Source organism: Bombina bombina, chromosome 1 (assembly GCF_027579735.1).
Source record: "Bombina bombina isolate aBomBom1 chromosome 1, aBomBom1.pri, whole genome shotgun sequence".
In the NCBI taxonomy this organism is placed as follows: domain Eukaryota; kingdom Metazoa; phylum Chordata; class Amphibia; order Anura; family Bombinatoridae; genus Bombina; species Bombina bombina.
This window is the reverse complement of record NC_069499.1, coordinates 755,073,871-755,098,188: the sequence shown is the minus strand read 5'-3', so window position 1 is coordinate 755,098,188 and position 24,318 is coordinate 755,073,871. Positions and strand designations below refer to the sequence as shown.

The window sequence follows — 24,318 nt, the reverse complement described above, 5'->3', positions numbered from 1 at the left end:
CTCCTCCCAATAAATATTCTGGAGTTAAGAGCAATATTCAATGCTCTTCTGGCTTGGCCTCAGCTAGCAACACTGAGGTTCATCAGATTTCAGTCGGACAACATCACGACTGTGGCTTACATCAACCATCAAGGGGGAACCAGGAGTTCCCTAGCGATGTCAGAAGTCTCCAAGATAATTCGCTGGGCAGAGACTCACTCTTGCCACCTGTCAGCAATCCATATCCCAGGTGTAGAGAACTAGGAGGCGAATTTTCTAAGTCGTCAGACTTTTCATCCGGGGGAATGTGAACTCCATCTGGAGGTGTTTGCTCAATTGATTCCCCGTTGGGGCAAACCAGAATTGGATCTCATGGCGTCTCGCCAGAACGCCAAGCTTCCTTGTTACGGATCCAGGTCCAGGGACCCAGAAGTGGCACTGATAGATGCTCTAGCAGCGCCTTGGTTCTTCAACCTGGCTTATGTGTTTCCACCGTTTCCTCTGCTCCCTCGTCTGATTGCCAAAATCAAACAGGAAAGAGCATCAGTGATATTGATAGCGCCTTCGTGGCCACGCAGGACTTGGTATGCAGACCTAGTGGACATGTCATCCTTTCCACCATGGACTCTGCCTCTGAGACAAGACCTTCTAATACAGGGTCCTTTCAATCATCCGAATCATCCGAATCAAGAGATTGTTGTTCCATCATTATGTCCTAATCCTTCTTCAAAGAAGGAACGTCTTTTGCATAATCTAGACGTAGTCCGTGCCTTGAAGTTTTACTTACAGGCTACTAAAGATTTTCGCCAAACATCTAACCTGTTTGTTGTTTACTCTGGACAGAGGAGAGGTCAGAAGGCCTCGGCAACCTCTTTCTTTTTGGCTTTGGAGTATAATCCGTTTAGCCTATGAGACTGCTGGACAGCAGCCTCCTGAAAGGATTACAGCTCATTCTACTAGAGCTGTGGCTTCCACCTGGGCGTTTAAAAATGAGGCCTCTGTTGAACAGATTTGCAAGGCTGCAACTTGGTCTTCGCTTCATACCTTTTCCAAATTTTACAAATTTGATACTTTTGCTTCTTCGGAGGCTGTTTTTGGGAGACAGGTTCTACAGGCAGTGGTTCCTTCCGTTTAAGTTCCTGCCTTGTCCCTCCCATCATCCATGTACTTTAGCTTTGGTATTGGTATCCCACAAGTAATGGATGATCCGTGGACTGGATACACTTAACAAGAGAAAACATAATTTATGCTTACCTGATAAATTTATTTCTCTTGTAGTGTATCCAGTCCACGGCCCGCCATGTCCTTTTCAGGCAGGTCTAAATTTTAATTAAACTACAGTTACCACTGCACCCTATGGTTTCTCCTTTCTCGGCTTGTTTCGGTCGAATGACTGGATATGGCAGTGAGGGGAGGAGCTATATAGCAGCTCTGCTGTGGGTGATCCTCTTGCAGCTTCCTGTTGGGAAGGAGAAAATCCCACAAGTAATGGATGATCCGTGGACTGGATACACTACAAGAGAAATAAATTTATCAGGTAAGCATAAATTATGTTTTTCTTTTACAAGATATATAGAGTCCACGGATTTCATCCTTTACTTGTGGGATATATTCCTCCTGCTAACAGGAAGTGGCAAAGAGCACCACAGTAGAGCTGCTATATAGCTCCTCCCCTAACTCCTCCCCCCAGTCATTCTCTTTGCCTATGCATAGCAATAGGAAGGGTAAAGTTTATGTGGTGATAAAAAGATAGTTTAGTTTTTCTTCAATCAAGATTTTTTTTTAATTTTAAATGGTACCGGTGTGTACTGTTTTTACTCTGGCATGATATGGAAGTAGAATCATGCCTTGAGTCTGATGATCTTAGCAGTAGTAACTAAGATCAATGTTCGTTCCCACAAGTGTTGCTGAGGACGTACAGGAGAAGTCTTCAGTATGGGGGAACGATTTATTGCTGCAAGCAATTTCAAGGTATGTGCAGTTGTTTACATTCTGAGGAGACATGATATATCAGAACTTGGCTGACATATTCCCCATGCGGGGCAAGGGTAAGCAGTATTCCTTATTACAGGGTGGTACTGTGGTAACCTGTGTATTATCCCATTCTAAATAACATGGGATACTTATGGTCTATGTGGTTAGACACTGGGGCAGCCTAGGAAACCTATGGTAGACGATTATGGGGTTTATTGAGGCTGTGTTTAATATTTTATGTGGGGTTCACATGGCATATTTATTGCATAATGAAGCAGTGTGTACATATGTTATTTGAAAAATGCTTCCCATGCAGTTTTCTGTAGTTTTGGCTCATCACACATGATGGGCGGGGCCTAATTTTGCGCTTCAGTGCGCAGTTTTCTGGAGAGGTAGCAGCCATTAGCTCCGGTTGGAACCAGACTGTGAGGCTGTACTTTGGAGTGGGACAGGATCGTTTTGACAGGTCTTGGGGGCAGGTAGGTGCAGAAGTCATTAAGTAAAAAATGGTCTGCAGATTGTTTTTTTTTCCTGCCTAATTTTCTGAAATTAAAATGTAACTCTCCTTTTGCTTGTGGTGCAACATCCGATGGCACATTAGGCTCTAAAAACAACAAAATTGTTCTTTTTGATTATCGTTTTAACGTCTTTGCAAAAACAGTGTACACTTTTCTCTTGTAAAGGTGTATCCAGTCCAAGGGTTCATCCATTGCTTGTGGGATATTCTCCTTCCCAACAGGAAGCTGCAAGAGGACACCCACAGCAGAGCTGTCTATATAGCTCCTCCCCAAACTGCCACCTCCAGTCATTCTCTTGCAGCTCTCGCCAAGAAAGGAAGTATCAAGAGAGATGTGGTGACTTAGTATTTTTAAACGGTACCGGCGTTGTACTGTTTTAACGCTCAGGCAGAAATTGGAAGAAGACTTCTGCCTGGAGGTTTGATGATCTTAGCGGTTTGTAACTAAGGTCCATTGCTGTTCTCACACATAACTGAAGAGTATGGAAAGAAAACTTCAGTTGGGGGGACGGCCTGCAGATTACCTGCTTTGAGGTATGTTCAGTATATATTTTTTTCTAGATAGATAAGGTCTAGAAAACGCTGACAGTGCCTGGTATATTTAAGGTAAGCCTGATACAGTGATTTAACAACAACTGGGATCATGCTTGCAAAAAGGGATAATATTCATGTTTATACCTATATTACTTAGTGTAAAAACGTTTGCATGATTTATAAATAAAAACGTTTTTTCTCTGAGGGTGATAAATCTTTATTTGGGGCCTAGTTTCTACATGGCTTGTTAGATTACTCCTAGGAGTACTTTAAGGCCCTCTGACTTTGAGTGCATGGTGGGAGGGGCCTATTTTCGTTTTCAGTCTGAGACATTGAGCTTCCCTGAAGGAGTCCTCTGGCTTATAGGACCTCTATAGAGGGTTTTGTTCCTGCAAAAATCTTTTTAAGGGCAGGTAGGAGCCACAGCAGAGCTGTGGCAGTGTGTTTGACTGTTTGTTAACAGGTTTAATGTTTTTCTAATTCGTTTTTGGGCCTGAGGGGTTAATCAACCATTTGCAAGTGGGTGCAATGCTGCTTTAGTCCCTTATACACACTGTAAAAATTTCGTAGAGTTTACTACTTTTTTTCACTGTTTTGCAGTTTATGTGGTAGTTTTTTTTCTCTTAAAGGGACAGTCAACACCAGAATGTTTGTTGTTTTAACAGATAGATGATCCCTTTATTATCCATTCCCCAGTTTTGCATAACCAACACAGTTATAATACACATTTTACCTCTGTGATTAACTTGTATCTAAGCATCTTCTGACAGCCCCCTGATCACATGACATTTTATTTATTATCTTGACTTTCATTTTAGCCAATTAGTGCAGTGTCTGCCACAATCCACGGGCGTGCTCACAATGTTATCTATAGCGTTTACCTGAACTAGCTCTCCCCTGCTGTGAAAAGCAAATACAAAAGCATGTGATTAAAGGCGGCCTTCAAGGGCTTAGACATTATCATATGAGCATTCCTAGGTGTCTAGCTTTCAACTAAGAATACCAAAAGAAAAAAGCAAAATTGGTGATAAAAGTAAATTGGAAAGTTGTTTAAAATTACATGCCCTATTTGAAACATGAAAGTATTTTTTGGACTTGACTGTCCCCTTAAAGGCACAGTACAGTTTTTTATTATTGCTTTTTTCACATTTATTAAAGTGTTTTCCAAGCTTGCTGGTCTCATTACTAGTCTGTTAAACATGTCTGACATAGAGGAAACTCCTTGTTCATTATGTTTAGAAGCCATTGTGGAACCCCCTCTTAGAATGTGTACCAAATGCACTGACCTTTCTATAAGTTATAAAGACCATATTATGGCTTTTAAAGATTTATCACCAGAGGTTTCTCAGACTGACAAAAGGGAGGTTATGCCATCTAGCTCTCCCCACGTGTCAGAACCTATAACTCCCGCTCAAGGGACGCCAAGTACATCTAGCGCGTCCACTGTGTTTACTTTACAAGACATGGCGGCAGTTATGAATCATACCCTCACAGAGATATTGTCCAAACTGCCAGGGTTACAAGGAAAGCGAGACAGCTCTGGGGCTAGAACAAATACAGAGCTCTCTGACGCTTTAGTAGCTATGTCTGATGTACCCTCACAATGTGCAGAAGTTGAAGCAGGAGAGCTTCTATCTGTGGGTGACTTCTCTGATTCAGGGAAGGCGTTACTTCAGTCTGACTCTGAAATGACAGCATTTAAATTTAAGCTTGAACACCTCCGCGTGTTGCTCAGGGAGGTTTTAGCGACTCTGGATGACTGTGACACCATTGTAGTCCCAGAGAAATTGTGTAAAATGGACAAATACTTTGCAGTGCCTGTTTACACTGATGTTTTTCCAATCCCTAAGAGGTTTTCAAAAACTATTACTAAGGAATGGGATAGACCAGGTGTGCCGTTCTCTCCCCCTCCTGCTTTTAAGAAAATGTTTCCTATAGATGCCGCTACACGGGACTTGTGGCAGACGGTCCCTAAGGTGGAGGGAGCAGTCTCTACCCTAGCTAAGCGTACAACTATTCCTGTTGAGGACAGTTGTGCTTTCCTAGATCCTATGGATAAGAAATTAGAGGGTTTCCTTAAGAAAATCTTTATACAACAAGGTTTTATTCTCCAGCCCCTTGCATGCATTGCCCCAGTCACTGCTGCAGCGGCTTTCTGGTTCGAGTCTCTGGAGGAGGCTTTACAGGTAGAGACCCCGTTGGATGATATCCTTGACAGGCTTAAAGCTCTTAAGTTAGCCAATTCATTTATTTCTGACGCCGTTTTTCATTTAACCAAGCTAACGGCTAAAAATTCAGGTTTTGCCATTCAGGCACGTAGGGCGCTATGGCTTAAATCCTGGTCAGCTGATGTCACTTCAAAGTCTAAACTTCTCAAGATCCCTTTCAAAGGGCAGACCCTATTTGGGCCTGGACTGAAGGAGATCATTTCTGATATTACTGGAGGAAAAGGCCACGCCCTTCCCCAGGATAGGTCCAACAAGTTAAGGACCAAACAGACTAATTTTAGTTCCTTTCGAAACTTCGAGTGGCGCAGCTTCATCTTCCTCTTCTACAAAACAAGAGGGGAATTTTGCCCAGTCCAAGCCAGTCTGGAGACCTAACCAGGCTTGGAACAAGGGGAAACAGGCCAAAAAAAGGAGTAGCCCGATCCGGGACCGGATATAGTGGGGGGCAGACTTTCTCTCTTTGCCCAGGCTTGGGCAAGACGTCCAGGATCCCTGGGCTCTGGAGATTGTTTCCCAGGGATATCTTCTGGATTTCAAAGCTTCATCTCCAAAGGGGAGATTTCATCTCTCACAATTATCTGCAAACCAGATAAAGAGAGAGGCATTCTTACATTGCGTTCAAGACCTACTAGTTATGGGAGTGATCCACCCAGTTCCAAAGGAGGAACAGGGGCAGGGCTTCTATTCAAATCTGTTCATAGTTCCCAAGAAAGAGGGAACTTTCAGACCAATCTTGGATCTCAAGATCCTAAACAAATTTCTCAGGGTCCCATCCTTCAAGATGGAGACTATTCGAACCATCCTACCTATGATCCAGGCGGGTCAATATATGACTACCATGGATTTAAAGGATGCTTATCTACATATTCCGATACACAGAGATCATCATCAGGTTCGCCTTCCTAGACAGGCAGTACCAGTTTGTGGCTCTTCCCTTCGGGTTAGCCACGGCACCAAGAATCTTTACGAAGGTTCTAGGGTCCCTTCTATCAGTTCTAAGACCGCGGGGTATAGCAGTAGCCCCTTACCTAGAAGACATCCTGATACAGGCGTCGACTTTTCAAATCGCCAGGTCCCATACGGACATTGTTCTGGCATTCCTAAGGTCTCACGGGTGGAAGGTGAACGAAGGAAAAAGTTCTCTCTCACCTCTCACAAGAGTTTCCTTCCTAGGAACTCTTATAGATTCAGTAGAAATGAAGATTTATCTGACAGAGGTCAGGTTGTCAAAACGTCTAACTCCCTGCCATGCTCTTTATTCTATTTCTCGTCAGTCAGTGGCTCACTGTATGGAGGTAATCGGAATAATGGTAGCTGCAATGCCAGACTCATCTTCCTTACACGTCGCTCTTCATCTGCTGCGCCTCTCTGCCAATCCCTTCACTGGCTTCCTCTTGCCTCTAGGATCAAACACAAAACTCTCACTCTGACATACAAAGCCCTCAACTGCACTGCTCCCCCCTACATCTCAGACCTTGTCTCCAGATACTCTCCCTTCCGTCCCCTTCGCTCTGCTCATGACCTCCTACTCTCCTCCTCTCTTGTCACCCCATCACACTCCCGTTTACAGGACTTCTCCAGACTGGCTCCCATCTTGTGGAACTCTCTGCCTCGCTCCACAAGACTCTCTTCTAGTTTTAAAAGCTTCAAGTGCTCCCTAAAGACTCTACTGTTTAGGGACTCATACAACCTACGCTAACCTTTCCTAATACCAGTTCCTCTCCTCCACTGCAATCCCCTGAACCCTCTTAGCATGTAAGCCTAATAGTCCAGCTGTTTGTGGATCACCTTCTTAAGAGCTGACTACAACAGTGCAACTCTTGGCAGGGCCCTCTACCCTATAATTGTTTTGTTGTACTCCCCCTTTGTTTATAGCGCTGCGGAATCTGTTGGCGCTCTACAAATAACCAATAATAATAATAATAGTTCAGTTTGCCCGCCTACATCTCAGGCCACTGCAACTTTGCATGCTCAATCAGTGGAATGGGGATTACACAGATTTGTCCCCTCTACTAAATCTGGATCAAGAGACCAGGGATTCTCTTCTCTGGTGGCTATCTCTGGTCCGCAGGCCAGAATGGACTATAGTAACGACAGATGCCAGCCTTCTGGGCTGGGGTGCAGTCTGGAACTCCCTGAAGGCTCAAGGTTCGTGGACTCAGGAGGAGGCCCTCCTTCTGATAAACATTCTGGAACTAAGAGCGATATTCAATGCTCTTCAGGCTTGGCCTCAGCTAGCTGCTGTCAGGTTCATCAGATTTCAGTCGGACAACATCACAACTGTAGCCTATATCAACCATCAGGGGGGAACAAGGAGCCCCCTGGCAATGTTGGAGGTTTCAAAGATAATTCTATGGGCAGAGGTTCACTCTTGCCATCTCTCAGCTATCCATATCCCAGGAGTAGAGCACTGGGAGGCGGATTTTCTAAGTCGGCAGACTTTTCATCCGGGCGAGTGGGAGCTCCATCCGGAGGTATTTGCCCAGTTGATCCAACTTTGGGGCAAACCAGAACTGGATCTCATGGCGTCTCGTCAGAACGCCAAGCTTCCTTGTTACGGGTCCAGGTCCAGGGATCCCAAGGCAGCGCTGATAGATGCTCTGGCCTGGTCCTTCAGCCTGGCTTATGTGTTTCCACCGTTTCCTCTGCTCCCTCGTCTGATTGCCAAGATCAAGCAGGAGAGAGCTTCAGTGATCTTGATAGCCCCTGCGTGGCCACGCAGGACTTGGTATGCATGTCATCTTTTCCACCATGGACTCTGCCGCTAAGGCAGGACCTTCTACTTCAAGGTCCCTTCAAACATCCAAATCTAATTTCTCTATGTCTGACTGCTTGGAAATTGAACGCTTGATTCTATCAAAGCGTGGTTTTTCCGAATCAGTCATTGATACCTTAATTCAGGCTCGAAAGCCTTTCACCAGGAAAATCTATCATAAGATATGGTGTAAATATCCTCATTGGTGTAAATCCAAGGGTTACTCATGGAGTAAGTTCAGGATTCCTAGGATATTATCTTTTCTCCAAGAAGGATTGGAGAAGGGTTTGTCAGCTAGTTCCTTAAAGGGACAGATTTCTGCTCTGTCTATTCTTTTGCACAAACGTCTGGCTGAGGTTCCAGACGTTCAGGCGTTTTGTCAGGCTTTAGTTAGGATCAAGCCTGTGTTTAAACCTGTTGCTCCGCCATGGAGTTTAAATTTAGTTCTTAAAGTTCTTCAAGGGGTTCCGTTTGAACCTTTGCATTCCATAGATATTAGCTTTTATCTTGGAAAGTTCTGTTTTTAGTAGCTATCTCCTCGGCTCGAAGAGTTTCGGAGTTATCTGCTTTACAATGTGATTCCCCTTATCTGATTTTCCATGCAGATAAGGTAGTGTTACGTACCAAACCTGGGTTTCTTCCTAAGGTGGTATCTAATAAGAATATCAATCAGGAGATTGTTGTTCCTTCACTATGTCCTAATCCTTCTTCAAAGAAGGAATGTCTATTACACAATCTTGATGTGGTTCGTGCTTTAAAGTTTTATTTACAAGCTACGAAGGATTTTCGTCAAACATCTGCTTTGTTTGTTCTCTACTCCGGACAGAGGAGAGGCCAAAAGACTTCGGCAACTTCTTTCTTTTTGGCTAAGAAGTATAATACGCTTAGCTTATGAGACTGCTGGCCAGCAGCCTCCTGAAAGAATTACAGCTCATTCTACTAGAGCAGTAGCTTCCACATGGGCTTTTAAACATGACACCTCTGTTGAACAGATTTGTAAGGCGGTGACTTGGTCTTCACTTCATACCTTTTCTAAATTCTATAAATTTGATACTTTTGCTTCTTCAGAGGTTATTTTTGGGCGAAAGGTCTTACAGTTAGTGGTGCCTTCCGTTTAAGTTCCTGCCTTGTCCCTCCCTTCATCCGTGTCCTAAAGCTTTGGTATTGGTATCCCACAAGTAATGGATGAACCCGTGGACTGGATACACCTTTACAAGAGAAAACAAAATTTATGCTTACCTGATAAATGTATTTCTCTTGTGGTGTATCCAGTCCACCATCCGCCCTGTTATTTTAAGGCAGGTGTTTTTTATTTTTAAACTACAGTCACCACTCCTTTTTTTCTTGCTTGTCTTCGGTCGAATGACTGGGGGTGGCAGTTAGGGGAGGAGCTATATAGACAGCTCTGCTGTGGGTGTCCTCTTGCAGCTTCCTGTTGGGAAGGAGAATATCCCACAAGTAAAGGATGAACCCGTGGACTGGATACACCACAAGAGAAATAAATTTATCAGGTAAGCATAAATTTTGTTTTCTTCACACTAAATACCACACTTGGGGTTTAAGTTGTTGAAAAACAGAATTTATGTTTACCTGATAAATTACTTTCTCCAACGGTGTGTCCGGTCCACGGCGTCATCCTTACTTGTGGGATATTCTCTTCCCCAACAGGAAATGGCAAAGAGCCCAGCAAAGCTGGTCACATGATCCCTCCTAGGCTCCGCCTACCCCAGTCATTCGACCGACGTTAAGGAGGAATATTTGCATAGGAGAAACCATATGGTACCGTGGTGACTGTAGTTAAAGAAAATAAATTATCAGACCTGATTAAAAAAACCAGGGCGGGCCGTGGACCGGACACACCGTTGGAGAAAGTAATTTATCAGGTAAACATAAATTCTGTTTTCTCCAACATAGGTGTGTCCGGTCCACGGCGTCATCCATTACTTGTGGGAACCAATACCAAAGCTTTAGGACACGGATGAAGGGAGGGAGCAAATCAGGTCACCTAAATGGAAGGCACCACGGCTTGCAAAACCTTTCTCCCAAAAATAGCCTCAGAAGAAGCAAAAGTATCAAACTTGTAAAATTTGGTAAAAGTGTGCAGTGAAGACCAAGTCGCTGCCCTACATATCTGATCAACAGAAGCCTCGTTCTTGAAGGCCCATGTGGAAGCCACAGCCCTAGTGGAATGAGCTGTGATTCTTTCGGGAGGCTGCCGTCCGGCAGTCTCGTAAGCCAGTCTGATGATGCTTTTAATCCAAAAAGAGAGAGAGGTAGAAGTTGCTTTTTGACCTCTCCTTTTACCGGAATAAACAACAAACAAGGAAGATGTTTGTCTAAAATCCTTTGTAGCATCTAAATAGAATTTTAGAGCGCGAACAACATCCAAATTGTGCAACAAACGTTCCTTCTTTGAAACTGGTTTCGGACACAGAGAAGGTACGATAATCTCCTGGTTAATGTTTTTGTTAGAAACAACTTTTGGAAGAAAACCAGGTTTAGTACGTAAAACCACCTTATCTGCATGGAACACCAGATAAGGAGGAGAACACTGCAGAGCAGATAATTCTGAAACTCTTCTAGCAGAAGAAATTGCAACTAAAAACAAAACTTTCCAAGATAATAACTTAATATCAACGGAATGCAAGGGTTCAAACGGAACCCCCTGAAGAACTGAAAGAACTAAATTGAGACTCCAAGGAGGAGTCAAAGGTTTGTAAACAGGCTTAATTCTAACCAGAGCCTGAACAAAGGCTTGAACATCTGGCACAGCGGCCAGCTTTTTGTGAAGTAACACAGACAAGGCAGAAATCTGTCCCTTCAGGGAACTTGCAGATAATCCTTTTTCCAATCCTTCTTGAAGGAAGGATAGAATCCTAGGAATCTTAACCTTGTCCCAAGGGAATCCTTTAGATTCACACCAACAGATATATTTTTTCCAAATTTTGTGGTAAATCTTTCTAGTTACAGGCTTTCTGGCCTGAACAAGAGTATCGATAACAGAATCTGAGAACCCTCGCTTCGATAAGATCAAGCGTTCAATCTCCAAGCAGTCAGCTGGAGTGAAACCAGATTCGGATGTTCGAACGGACCCTGAACAAGAAGGTCTCGTCTCAAAGGTAGCTTCCAAGGTGGAGCCGATGACATATTCACCAGATCTGCATACCAAGTCCTGCGTGGCCACGCAGGAGCTATCAAGATCACCGACCCCCTCTCCTGATTGATCCTGGCTACCAGCCTGGGGATGAGAGGAAACGGCGGGAACACATAAGCTAGTTTGAAGGTCCAAGGTGCTACTAGTGCATCCACTAGAGCCGCCTTGGGATCCCTGGATCTGGACCCGTAGCAAGGAACTTTGAAGTTCTGACGAGAGGCCATCAGATCCATGTCTGGAATGCCCCACAGCTGAGTGACTTGGGCAAAGATTTCCGGATGGAGTTCCCACTCCCCCGGATGCAATGTCTGACGACTCAGAAAATCCGCTTCCCAATTTTCCACTCCTGGGATGTGGATAGCAGACAGGTGGCAGGAGTGAGACTCCGCCCATAGAATGATTTTGGTCACTTCTTCCATCGCCAGGGAACTCCTTGTTCCCCCCTGATGGTTGATGTACGCAACAGTTGTCATGTTGTCTGATTGAAACCGTATGAACTTGGCCCTCGCTAGCTGAGGCCAAGCCTTGAGAGCATTGAATATCGCTCTCAGTTCCAGAATATTTATCGGTAACAGAGATTCTTCCCGAGACCAAAGACCCTGAGCTTTCAGGGATCCCCAGACCGCGCCTCAGCCCATCAGACTGGCGTCGGTCGTGACAATGACCCACTCTGGTCTGCGGAATGTCATCCCTCGTGACAGGTTGTCCAGGGACAGCCACCAACGGAGTGAGTCTCTGGTCCTCTGATTTACTTGTATCTTCGGAGACAAGTCTGTATAGTCCCCATTCCACTGACTGAGCATGCACAGTTGTAATGGTCTTAGATGAATGCGCGCAAAAGGAACTATGTCCATTGCCGCTACCATCAACCCGATCACTTCCATGCACTGAGCTATGGAAGGAAGAGGAACGGAATGAAGTATCCGACAAGAGTCTAGAAGTTTTGTTTTTCTGGCCTCTGTCAGAAAAATCCTCATTTCTAAGGAGTCTATTATTGTTCCCAAGAAGGGAACCCTTGTTGACGGAGATAGAGAACTCTTTTCCACGTTCACTTTCCATCCGTGAGATCTGAGAAAGGCCAGGACAATGTCCGTGTGAGCCTTTGCTTGAGGAAGGGACGACGCTTGAATCAGAATGTCGTCCAAGTAAGGTACTACAGCAATGCCCCTTGGTCTTAGCACAGCTAGAAGGGACCCTAGTACCTTTGTGAAAATCCTTGGAGCAGTGGCTAATCCGAAAGGAAGCGCCACGAACTGGTAATGTTTGTCCAGGAATGCGAACCTCAGGAACCGATGATGTTCCTTGTGGATAGGAATATGTAGATACGCATCCTTTAAATCCACCGTGGTCATGAATTGACCTTCCTGGATGGAAGGAAGAATAGTTCGAATGGTTTCCATCTTGAACGATGGAACCTTGAGAAACTTGTTTAAGATCTTGAGATCTAAGATTGGTCTGAACGTTCCCTCTTTTTTGGGAACTATGAACAGATTGGAGTAGAACCCCATCCCTTGTTCTCTTAATGGAACAGGATGAATCACTCCCATTTTTAACAGGTCTTCTACACAATGTAAGAATGCCTGTCTTTTTATGTGGTCTGAAGACAACTGAGACCTGTGGAACCTCCCCCTTGGGGGAAGTCCCTTGAATTCCAGAAGATAACCTTGGGAGACTATTTCTAGCGCCCAAGGATCCAGAACATCTCTTGCCCAAGCCTGAGCGAAGAGAGAGAGTCTGCCCCCCACCAGATCCGGTCCCGGATCGGGGGCCAACATTTCATGCTGTCTTGGTAGCAGTGGCAGGTTTCTTGGCCTGCTTACCCTTGTTCCAGCCTTGCATTGGTCTCCAAGCTGGCTTGGCTTGAGAAGTATTACCCTCTTGCTTAGAGGACGTAGCACTTTGGGCTGGTCCGTTTCTACGAAAGGGACGAAAATTAGGTTTATTTTTTGCCTTGAAAGGCCGATCCTGAGGAAGGGCGTGGCCCTTACCCCCAGTGATATCAGAGATAATCTCTTTCAAGTCAGGGCCAAACAGCGTTTTCCCCTTGAAAGGAATGTTAAGTAGCTTGTTCTTGGAAGACGCATCAGCCGACCAAGATTTCAACCAAAGCGCTCTGCGCGCCACAATAGCAAACCCAGAATTCTTAGCCGCTAACCTAGCCAATTGCAAAGTGGCGTCTAGGGTGAAAGAATTAGCCAATTTGAGAGCATTGATTCTGTCCATAATCTCCTCATAAGGAGGAGAATCACTATCGACCGCCTTTATCAGCTCATCGAACCAGAAACATGCGGCTGTAGCGACAGGGACAATGCATGAAATTGGTTGTAGAAGGTAACCCTGCTGAACAAACATCTTTTTAAGCAAACCTTCTAATTTTTTATCCATAGGATCTTTGAAAGCACAACTATCCTCTATGGGTATAGTGGTGCGTTTGTTTAAAGTGGAAACCGCTCCCTCGACCTTGGGGACTGTCTGCCATAAGTCCTTTCTGGGGTCGACCATAGGAAACAATTTTTTAAATATGGGTGGAGGGACGAAAGGAATACCGGGCCTTTCCCATTCTTTATTAACAATGTCCGCCACCCGCTTGGGTATAGGAAAAGCTTCTGGGAGCCCCGGCACCTCTAGGAACTTGTCCATTTTACATAGTTTCTCTGGGATGACCAACTTGTCACAATCATCCAGAGTGGATAATACCTCCTTAAGCAGAATGCGGAGATGTTCCAACTTAAATTTAAATGCAATCACATCAGGTTCAGCTTGTTGAGAAATGTTCCCTGAATCAGTAATTTCTCCCTCAGACAAAACCTCCCTGGCCCCATCAGACTGGGTTAGGGGCCCTTCAGAAATATTATTATCAGCGTCGTCATGCTCTTCAGTATCTAAAACAGAGCAGCCGCGCTTACGCTGATAAGTGTTCATTTTGGCTAAAATGTTTTTGACAGAATTATCCATTACAGCCGTTAATTGTTGCATAGTAAGGAGTATTGGCGCGCTAGATGTACTAGGGGCCTCCTGAGTGGGCAAGACTCGTGTAGACGAAGGAGGGAATGATGCAGTACCATGCTTACTCCCCTCACTTGAGGAATCATCTTGGGCATCATTGTCATTGTCACATAAATCACATTTATTTAAATGAATAGGAATTCTGGCTTCCCCACATTCAGAACACAGTCTATCTGGTAGTTCAGACATGTTAAACAGGCATAAACTTGATAACAAAGTACAAAAAACGTTTTAAAATAAAACCGTTACTGTCACTTTAAATTTTAAACTGAACACACTTTATTACTGCAATTGCGAAAAAACATGAAGGAATTGTTCAAAATTCACCAAATTTTCACCACAGTGTCTTAAAGCCTTAAAAGTATTGCACACCAAATTTGGAAGCTTTAACCCTTAAAATAACGGAACCGGAGCCGTTTTGAACTTTAACCCCTTTACAGTCCCTGGTATCTGCTTTGCTGAGACCCAACCAAGCCCCAAGGGGAATACGATACCAAATGACGCCTTCAGAAAGTCTTTTCTAAGTATCAGAGCTCCTCTCACATGCGACTGCATGCCATGCCTCTCAAAAACAAGTGCGCAACACCGGCGCGAAAATGAGGCTCTGCCTATGCTTTGGGAAAGCCCCTAAAGAATAAGGTGTCTAAAACAGTGCCTGCCGATATTATTATATCAAAATACCCAGATAAAATGATTCCTCAAGGCTAAATATGTGTTAATAATGAATCGATTTAGCCCAGAAAAAGTCTACAGTCTTAATAAGCCCTTTTTGAAGCCCTTATTTACGATCGTAATAAACATGGCTTACCGGATCCCATAGGGAAAATGACAGCTTCCAGCATTACATCGTCTTGTTAGAATGTGTCATACCTCAAGCAGCAAGAGACTGCTCACTGTTCCCCCAACTGAAGTTAATTGCTCTCAACAGTCCTGTGTGGAACAGCCATGGATTTTAGTGACGGTTGCTAAAATCATTTTCCTCATACAAACAGAAATCTTCATCTCTTTTCTGTTTCTGAGTAAATAGTACATACCAGCACTATTTTAAAATAACAAACTCTTGATTGAATAATAAAAACTACAGTTAAACACTAAAAAACTCTAAGCCATCTCCGTGGAGATGTTGCCTGTACAACGGCAAAGAGAATGACTGGGGTAGGCGGAGCCTAGGAGGGATCATGTGACCAGCTTTGCTGGGCTCTTTGCCATTTCCTGTTGGGGAAGAGAATATCCCACAAGTAAGGATGACGCCGTGGACCGGACACACCTATGTTGGAGAAACCAACTTTTATTAGAATTGGTATTGGTTGAATTGGTAATTCAAACAATAAACTACCTTAAAGGGACAGTAAACCTTAATGTTATATAATTCTGCACATAGTGCAGAATTATATAACATTATATTAGCCAAATATTATTTAAACGTAATTTCCCCTATTCATTTTTAAAAGAAAGCGCTGTTTCACAGACCCGCTCTCTGCTGAGCGGGTCTGTTATATTTCCACAGGAGCGAGCTGCACTTAGTCTTATGGCGCGGTCGGGCCAGGCTGTGACTATACAGCTGGCCCGATGCGCTGAGGAAATATAACAGACCCGCTCAGCTGAGAGCGGGTCTGTGAAACGGCGCTTTCTTTTAAAAATGAATAGGGGAAATTACGTTTAAATAATATTTGGCTAATATAATGTTATATAATTCTGCACTATGTGCAGAATTATATAACATTATTTTTAAGGTTTACTGTCCCTTTAAATAGCAGAGCACAGGGCAACACTTCTGAACTTCACATATTAACATACAGGCAAAAAAAAATGTATCTAAGAGATATGTGCTGTTCAGCAGTGACACGGCCTGTTGGGTAACTATGGGAGCAGAAAGAGGTCACAAACTGGGGCACAATAGGACGTGAAGCAGCTGCAGTCTGTCAGATCTCACTTTTCTTAGGAGCAGCTCTCCCTCTGAACGGAACTGGCTGATTCACGGAAGTGAGTTATTTACACTGAGCTGACAATAGCGCGCACTGCGTTGTCTGGGAGAAATATTTTCAGTTACGTTGTCACTCGCACACTTCGTTCACAATACCTACAATAGGAATTGCACATCCCTGAGGGATGTCATAGTGGGCGTGGTAAGAAATTGCATACCCTCACGGTTTTTAAATCGCGGCGGTCAATCGCGGTTTAAAATAGCATATGTGATGAATTGTGCAGCCCTACTTACAGCATTTTCTAAGACTTGAGAGAGCTTCAGACATGCCCAGGGAACACCCCTGCCCTTTACACTTTTTGAATCCTTATTTTATTTTACAATAGAGAAAATTCCAACTGCAATATAAGTTGTAAAAGAAGCACAGAAATATACGAGGTATGATCCTATTTTGTTAAATTAACACAAACTTTCAAAACCTATTCAGAATTTGTAATTTCACCGTTGGATCTAAATTTAAATGTATTAAAAAAAACCATAATGCTTTAATGTAATAATACTTAAAGGGCCAGTCAAGTCCAAAAAAACTTTCAGGATTCAAATAGGGCATGCAATTTTAAAAAACTTTCCAATTTACTTTTATCACCAATTGTGCTTTGTTCTCTTGGTATTCTTAGCTGAAAGCTAAACCTAGGAGGTTCATATGCTAATTTTTTAGACTTCAAAGGCCGCCTCTAATCTAAATGCATTTTGACAGTTTTTTACCACTAGAGGGCGTTAGTTCACGTGTTTCATATAGATAACATTGAGCTCATGCACATAAATTTACCAAGGAGAGAGCACTGATTGGCTAAAATGCAAGCCTGTCAAAAGAACTGAAAAAAATGGATAATTAAGGGATTATCTATCTTTTAAAGCAACAAAAATTCTGGTGTTGACTGTCCCTTTTAAAGGACCCAATCTAAAGTGGAAAGTAATACAAAATACTGTACAATGCACAACGTTGTAACAAAACTCTAATATCCTGCTGTGCTATATTATATATTGCACTGGGCTTCACACTTCTTCAGATACAGAAATGAGGGGAATCGTTCAGTGCTGGAGAGTTCCGCCCTTTTTTCTTTGATCATTCAGTTAGTTCAGCCCCTGTGAAGTCTGCACTATTATTTCTCTCCAAGCAGGAGAATCTTTGATCAACAGATCCTCCGTTAGCAGTGGCTTGTATGATACACAGATGCAATACATACCACGCCAGCTCTCTGGGCATTCATGGTCTTTGCACAGGCCCTCACAGGATATGCTGTATGCCTCTGAAAAACTAACAACTTTTACTAGAAGCATTTTGGCTTATAAAAGTATATTGCAAGAATGCTTCTATTTCAAATTGAAATATGCCCATGCTCATTTTTGTTTTTTTTCACGTTGGTTTTAAACTTTGTATCCCATTTAATAGGCATAGTATGTATTTAAAGGGACATGAAACCCAAAATATTTCTTTAATTATCCAGATAGAGAATACAATTTAATTTTTTTTCTTTTTTACTTCTGTTATCAAATTTGTTTCCTTCTCATGATATTCTTTGTTGAAGAGATACCTAGGTATGTTGCGTGCACGTGCCTGAAGCACTACATGATAGGAAGGTTTTATGTCCCTTTAGTAGGCCGACCAGGCTCTCTCATCAGACATGCAATAACCCTCTTAAAACTGAGACTGAAGTGCACCTAACTGTAGCATGAACAGGCTACACAAATAGGCTTCTGCTATATCATAACTCTGCCACAGTCTATTTTCCCAGCTTCCTACCTGCAAGTCAGATTAGCTATAATACAATCAAAAGCAGGCTTATAGTTCAGAGTAAAATTGCTGTACAACATAGCACAGGCACAAAACGGCATGTAGCAAATACATGAAGGGGCAGCCAAAGACTAAGAACATTACAAAGGATGAAGTTTACATAAAGACCTGTTGCCTCCAAATGTAAAAATAATTTAAACCCAAATGGAGGACTGTATTTTCTGTTTGGTTTATATTGGCAGAATGTGCTAGTTACCCAAACAACAATCTTTGTAAAGTACAGGTATACCCCACTCATACAGCGGGTTAGGGACCAGAGCCCTGCTGTAAAGTGAAAGCCGCCTTAAAGTGAAACAAGGCGGTTTTAGCTTTCTTTGCACGTGCCAGTGTGTTTAAAAACTTAACACGTTTGAACTAACATATATTAGGGGTGCAATAGTGCTATGTTTAGTTTAACACTAGCACATTGTTTAATTAGTATTTAATAAAAACTGTACTAGTAAAATAGCGACATTTACTGTAGTAAAATTGCCAGAATATAGCAGATTGCACTGTAATGCTTTAAACAGAGTGAACTGCACATAACAAAATGGTGCCAGTCACGTTTCTTGCAATCTCACAAGGATTACAGCACTGATTCAAAATCCTTGGAGGTTGAACTTCAGCTCCAAAAAAGGGCTGTATTAGCGAAGCGCTGTAAAGTGAGGTATACCTGTAGATTAAAAATGCTACAATATAATGAATATTTTATAATGTGACACATTTGCAAAACAGGAGATCTCAAATGAAAATTGATCAGTCTGGATAAATAAAATGCTGTGATTCTTTTTTTTAAACAATTTTCTTACCACATAAGAATTAATCTAATAAAAACGTCTTTTCATTGTGTCTTGTTTTTTTTATGCAGTGCCCTTAAGGATAGCCGTTTTCCCCCAATGACGAGGGATGAGCTGCCACGGCTATTCTGCTCAGTGTCTCTGCTTACAAACTTTGAAGATGTATGTGATTACTTGGACTGGGAGGTAAGATGTCAATTGTGAGACTTTTTGCCGTTTTATTTTTCCCCCAATTAGATCAAAGCCTGTGTTGCATTGCTTTAAAATCTGTTGCTTTACGAAAAATATGAATTGTCATTTATGGTATGATATTGGAGAACTAAAATTGTCCTGCCTGACATTCTACTTAGGGGGAAAAATGGTTAGAATTTCTGTAAACATTTGAAAAAGTTAACCCTTTCCCTCCGGGACTTATTTGTCTACATTGGAATAAAGTTCCTATGTAAACAAGTAAAAAATGGAAATCATATGATTGCGTGATTTCAATGATTGGATACCTATGATGCTATGGTTTCACGACGTTCCATGTTGCCCTAACAGCGCTAAAGCTCAGCACGGTAAGGATAGCATGGAATGGCCTAACGGCAGGAAGGAGTTAATATGTCCCATATGCCTTCAGAATTGGTAGTATTGGACAATCATCCCAAAGTTCCTGTATGATTTTTTTTATAATTCTATTTAATCTTTCCTTCTTAATATGAAGAGTCCTCGGCATCATTCCTTACTGTTGGGAAATACTGAACCTGGCCACCAGGAGGTGGCAAAGACACCCCAGCCAAAGGCTCAAATACTCCCCCTACTTCCCTCATATCGCAGTCATTCTTTCCCTTTCGTCACAGGAGGTTGGCAGAGAAGTGTCAGAAGATACGGAGTAGTTCCTTATGAGGGGTATCTGCCCTTCGAAATGGGACTGGAGTTTTAAGTAGTCTTTTCAGCCTGTCCGTGAGAGCATTGACGAAAATTAGGGTCTGGAGATGCAGGGAGAGTCTTTCTGCGAACCCATCCAGACTCATATTAACAGCTCCTAAGCAATCAGTGTTGACGAGTTTCACTGCCTGCTTCCATAACTCAAGTCCATGTCAGGAGCGATGCTACAAGACTGTCAAACTTGAGAGGCTGTGTTTCTGTTTCATTGCATAGATTCCGGTAAGATTGTTTCATTTTTTTATACACATATGATAACGCAAGAAAACGGGGTCACAGTGTGGCTCTTTTTATCTGTATGGAATCAAGGGTTAATATCTCCAGAGGGGGATTATTGAACAGGGGGGATTAATCACATAATTTATTTTATAATGATTATGCTGCGACATGTGAGATGAGGCTCAGGCAGATGTTGGAATGTACAGATCTTACTTTTGTTTTGTAAGCTGCGCAGGCTGAAAGTGCATGGCACTTTTTTTTTCTTATAGCAGGGGCGGTCCTACATTGCACACCACGTGACCGGGTGTGGTCACACTGTTTCCTCTTTCCTGACTGTGCTGTTTATCAAAGAAGAAGTGGTTTCTCTGTTTTGGCCTGGGTCATAGGAGGTGGTGAGTGCCCCAGCCATTGGGGGTATAAAGGTGCCGTTTTATTTTACTTCTCAATAGTCTGTTTTATAAGCGCAAGCTATGGAGGATTCTGATGCATAAGTCTAATACCTGTCTATATTGTGAATGGGGCTGTGGTATACCAGCCTGCTCAATTTATGTTCCACATGCCTTGATAATGTAATAGTGTCAAAGAAAGTTAATGTTTAGTACCACTGAACCGTCCACCTCTGAGGAGTCTCCTTCCCGCGAGGTGCGCACTCTACATTCATCTCCTAATACACATGCAGCTTCCCGTAGCACTCCTAATCCTCCATCTGGAGGGGCCCTTTTACTGCCAGTTTTTATTGAGCAGTTACAAACGGCAGTGTCTGCAGCCTTTAGTGCTTTACCTATTGCTATCCTTCCCAGGGGTTATCTACTAGCTTATTGGATTTATCTGATACAAGATTATCTGCTGATGAAGACGTCTGATACTTCAGAGGATGCTCTTTCTGGGTCGGAATCTGCTGACACTAAGCCACCAGCTGCGGAGAAACCAGACTTTAGATTAAGGATTGAACATTTACGCTTTCTGCTAGAAGTTTTGGCTATTTGGTCCCAGAGCCTAAATTGCCAGAGGATCCTTTGATTCCTAAATTAGATAGGGTCTACGAGGACAGGGTTGTACCACAGACTTTCCCGGTTCCTGTAAAGATGGCAAACATTATTAAGAATGAATGGGAAATAATTTGTTCTTTACTTTTCTTCCTGTAAAAAATTATTCCCGGTTTCGGACTCTCAATTAGAGTTGTGGGGTTCCATCCCCAAGGTGGATGGCGCTATCTCCACACTTGCTAAGCGTACTACTATTCCGCTTGAGGATAGTTTGTCTTTTAAAGAGCCCACTGATAAGAAATCTCTGTTAAAGATGTTGCAACATATGGGATATTTGTTTCAACTGGCAGAGGCTGTTGCTGTGGTTGCTGGAGCGGCTACCTACTGGTGCGACTCCTTATCTGAGTTGATCGAGGTGGAGGGTCCCCTCAACCTCATCCAGGAATTAAGGCCTTAAGGGTGGCTAATACTTTTATTTGTGATGCAAATATGCAGATTTGCCTGAATGCTAAGGTTTTTCTGTTCAAACCCACAGGGCACTCTAGCTGAAGTCGTGGTCTGCGGTCATGACTTTGAAGTCAAGACTTCTTTCCCTCCCATTTAAGGGAAAGATTATTTTTGGTCCAGGCCTGGACTCAATTATCTTCACGGTTACGGGAGGCAAGGGTGCCTTTTTACAGCAGGATAAGGAGAACAAACCTAAAGGACAATGTCCTAATTTTCGTTCCTTTCGTTCAGATAAATCCAAACGTCAGCAGCCCTCCGCAAAGCCAGAGCAATCCAAGGGGACTTAGAAGCCGGCTCAGTCCTGTAATAAGTCCAAGCAAAACAAGAAACCTGCCGAAACAGTCGGCAAGAAGGGGTGGCCCCCGATCCGGCTATGGATCTAGTCGGGGGGCAGATTATTGCTCTTTTCGTACGCTTGGTTTGGGGACGTGTAAGACCCGTGGGTCCTGGAGGTCATCGCTCACTGATACAGGATAGGTTTCAAGTCTCATCCACCCAGAGGCAGATTCCTCTCATCAAACCTGTCTTTAAGGCCAGAAAAACGAGAAGCGTTTCTGGGCTGAGTGAGGGATCTCTCCTCCCTGGGTGTCATTGTACTGTTACCTCTTGCAGAAAGAGGTCTGGGATACTACTCAAACCTTTTTGTGGTCGCAAAGAAGGAGGGAACTTTCCTCCTGATTCTGGACCTCAAGTGCTTAAACAAATTCCTAGCTGTCCCCTCATTCAAGATGGAGACAATAAGGTCCATCCTTCCCTTAATTTAGGAAGGACAGTTCATGACCACTATAGATCTGAAGGATGCTTACCTTCACGTTCCAATACACATGGAACACAAAGTTCCTATGGTTTGCGTTTCTCGACCAGCACTTCCATCTTATTGCACTTCCGTTTTGGTCTAGCTACTGCTCCAAGAGTGTTTACAATGGTTCTGGGGGGCTCTGCTGGCAGTGACCAGAACCAGAGGTATAGCATTAGCGCCATACTTGGACGATATTCTGGTTCAGGCACCATCCTGTCGTCTGGCAGAAGACCATTCCAAAGCTCTTCTATTTCTTCTTCAATCTCATGGATGGAAGATAAACTTAGAAAAGGGGTTCTCTTGTTCCCAGTACCAGGGTGGAATTCCTGGGTACTATAATAGACTCCATATCCATGAGGATATTCCTTACAGTCCAGAGACGTCATAAGCTAACTTCCGCCTGTCTTGCCCTCCAGACCTCCTTAAGGCCCTCTGTGGCTCGTTGTATGGAGGTGATTGGTCTCATGGTGTCCAGCTTGGACATCGTTCCTTTTGCCAGATTTCATCTCAGACCGCTTCAGCTGTGCATGCTGAAACAGTGGGAAGGCGATCATTCAGATCAGGATGGGGAGCTGTTTGGGGTGCCAGTAAGGCACAGGGCCTGTGGACTCGATAGAAATCTCTCCTCCCGGGCAACATTTTGGAACTTTGAGCGATCTTCAATGCTCGGAAGGCTTGACCTTTTCTGGGTTTGTCCCAGTTTATCAGATTCCAATTAGCATAACCTCAGTGGCTTACATCAACCATCAGGGGGGAGCGAGGAGCTCCCTAGCAATGAGGAAAGTTCCTCAGATTCTGAAGTGGGCATAGGCCCACAAATGCTCGCTGTCAGAGATCCACATTCTGGGTGTGGATAACTGGGAAGCGAATTTCCTCAGACAATCCTTTCATCTGCTGGAATGGTCTCTACTGTTTGCAGAGATTTGCAACAGATGAGGGATGCCGAAAATAGATCTCATGGCATCCCGGCTCAATTCCAAGCTGCCCAGATATGGGTCGCGGTCCAAGGATCCTCTTGCGGAGCTAATAGATGCATTAGCAGTGCCTTGGAGGTTCAACCTGATTTACTTTTTTCCACCATTACCACTTCTCCCTCGTGTAGTGGCCCGCATCAAGCAAGAGCAAGCATCAGTGATACTGATTGCTCCATCGTGGTCGCGAAGGATGTGGTTTGCAGACCTGGTGGGGATGTCCTCATCTCCTCCAGGGAGGTTATCTTGTTGCAGGGATCTGCTGGAACAGGGTCCCTTTGTTCATCAAAATCTAGATTCTCGGAGGCTGACCATGTAGAGATTGAACGCTTAGTCTTAGCCAAGAGAGGTTTCTCTGAGAAGGTTATTGGCACTCTCATTCAGGCTCATAAGCCTGTTACTCGTTGCAGCTCTACCTTAAGGTGTAGAGAGCTTACTTGTTCTGGTGTGAAGAACATGGTTTCGCCTGGCATAAGCTCAAGGCTTCCAGGATTCTTTCCTTTCTCCAGGAGGGTCTGGAGAAGGGCCTTTCTGCCAGTTCCCTGAGGGCAGATTTCGGCACTTTCTGTTTTGATGCACAAGAGACTCTCTGAGCTCTCTGACGTGCAATCCTTCATTAAGGCTCTGATCAGGATCAGACCTGTGTTTAGATCGAACGCTCCTCCTTGGTGTTTGAATCTTAAGTTTGTGTGAGCCTATGCATTCGGTTGTCATTAAATTGTTGTCCTGGAAGGTTCTTTTTCTTTTGTCTATTGCGTCAGCACGTAGAGTTTCTGAAATGGCTGCCTTGCAATGTGAACCTCCTTATCTGGTATTTCACAAGGATAAGGCTGTCATACGTACCTGCTTGGGTTTTCTTCCTAAGGTGCTGTCTGATCGTAACATCAATCAGGAAATTGTGGTTCCTTCCTTGTGTCCTAATCCCTTCTTCTGCAAAGGAACGTTTACTTCATAATCTGGATGTTGTTCGAGCTTTGAAGTTTTATCTTCAAGCTACTAAAGAATTTAGACAAACTTCTTCCTTGTTTGTCATCTACTCTGGAAAGCGTAAGGGTCTGAAGGCTTCTTCGACTTCCTTATCTTTTTTGGTTGAGGAGTGTAATACGCTTAGCTTACGAGTCAGCAGGACTTAGACCTCCTCAGAGGATTACGGTTCATTCCACTAGAGCGGTGGCTTCCTCTTGGGCCTTTAAGAACAAGGCCTCTATGG

General features: G+C 43.5%; 1 protein-coding gene across 2 annotated transcripts in view; it reads left to right on the top strand.

Moving 5' to 3' along the window:
- The window catches only part of AMMECR1 (AMMECR nuclear protein 1), a 675,476-nt gene that overhangs the window by 447,310 nt on the left and 203,848 nt on the right, over positions 1-24,318 (top strand). For both annotated transcript variants that reach the window (XM_053699304.1, XM_053699305.1), the window contains one exon: positions 18,774-18,888. In XM_053699304.1, the coding sequence (XP_053555279.1) occupies positions 18,774-18,888 (115 nt within the window). The remainder of the gene's footprint in view (positions 1-18,773; positions 18,889-24,318) is intronic.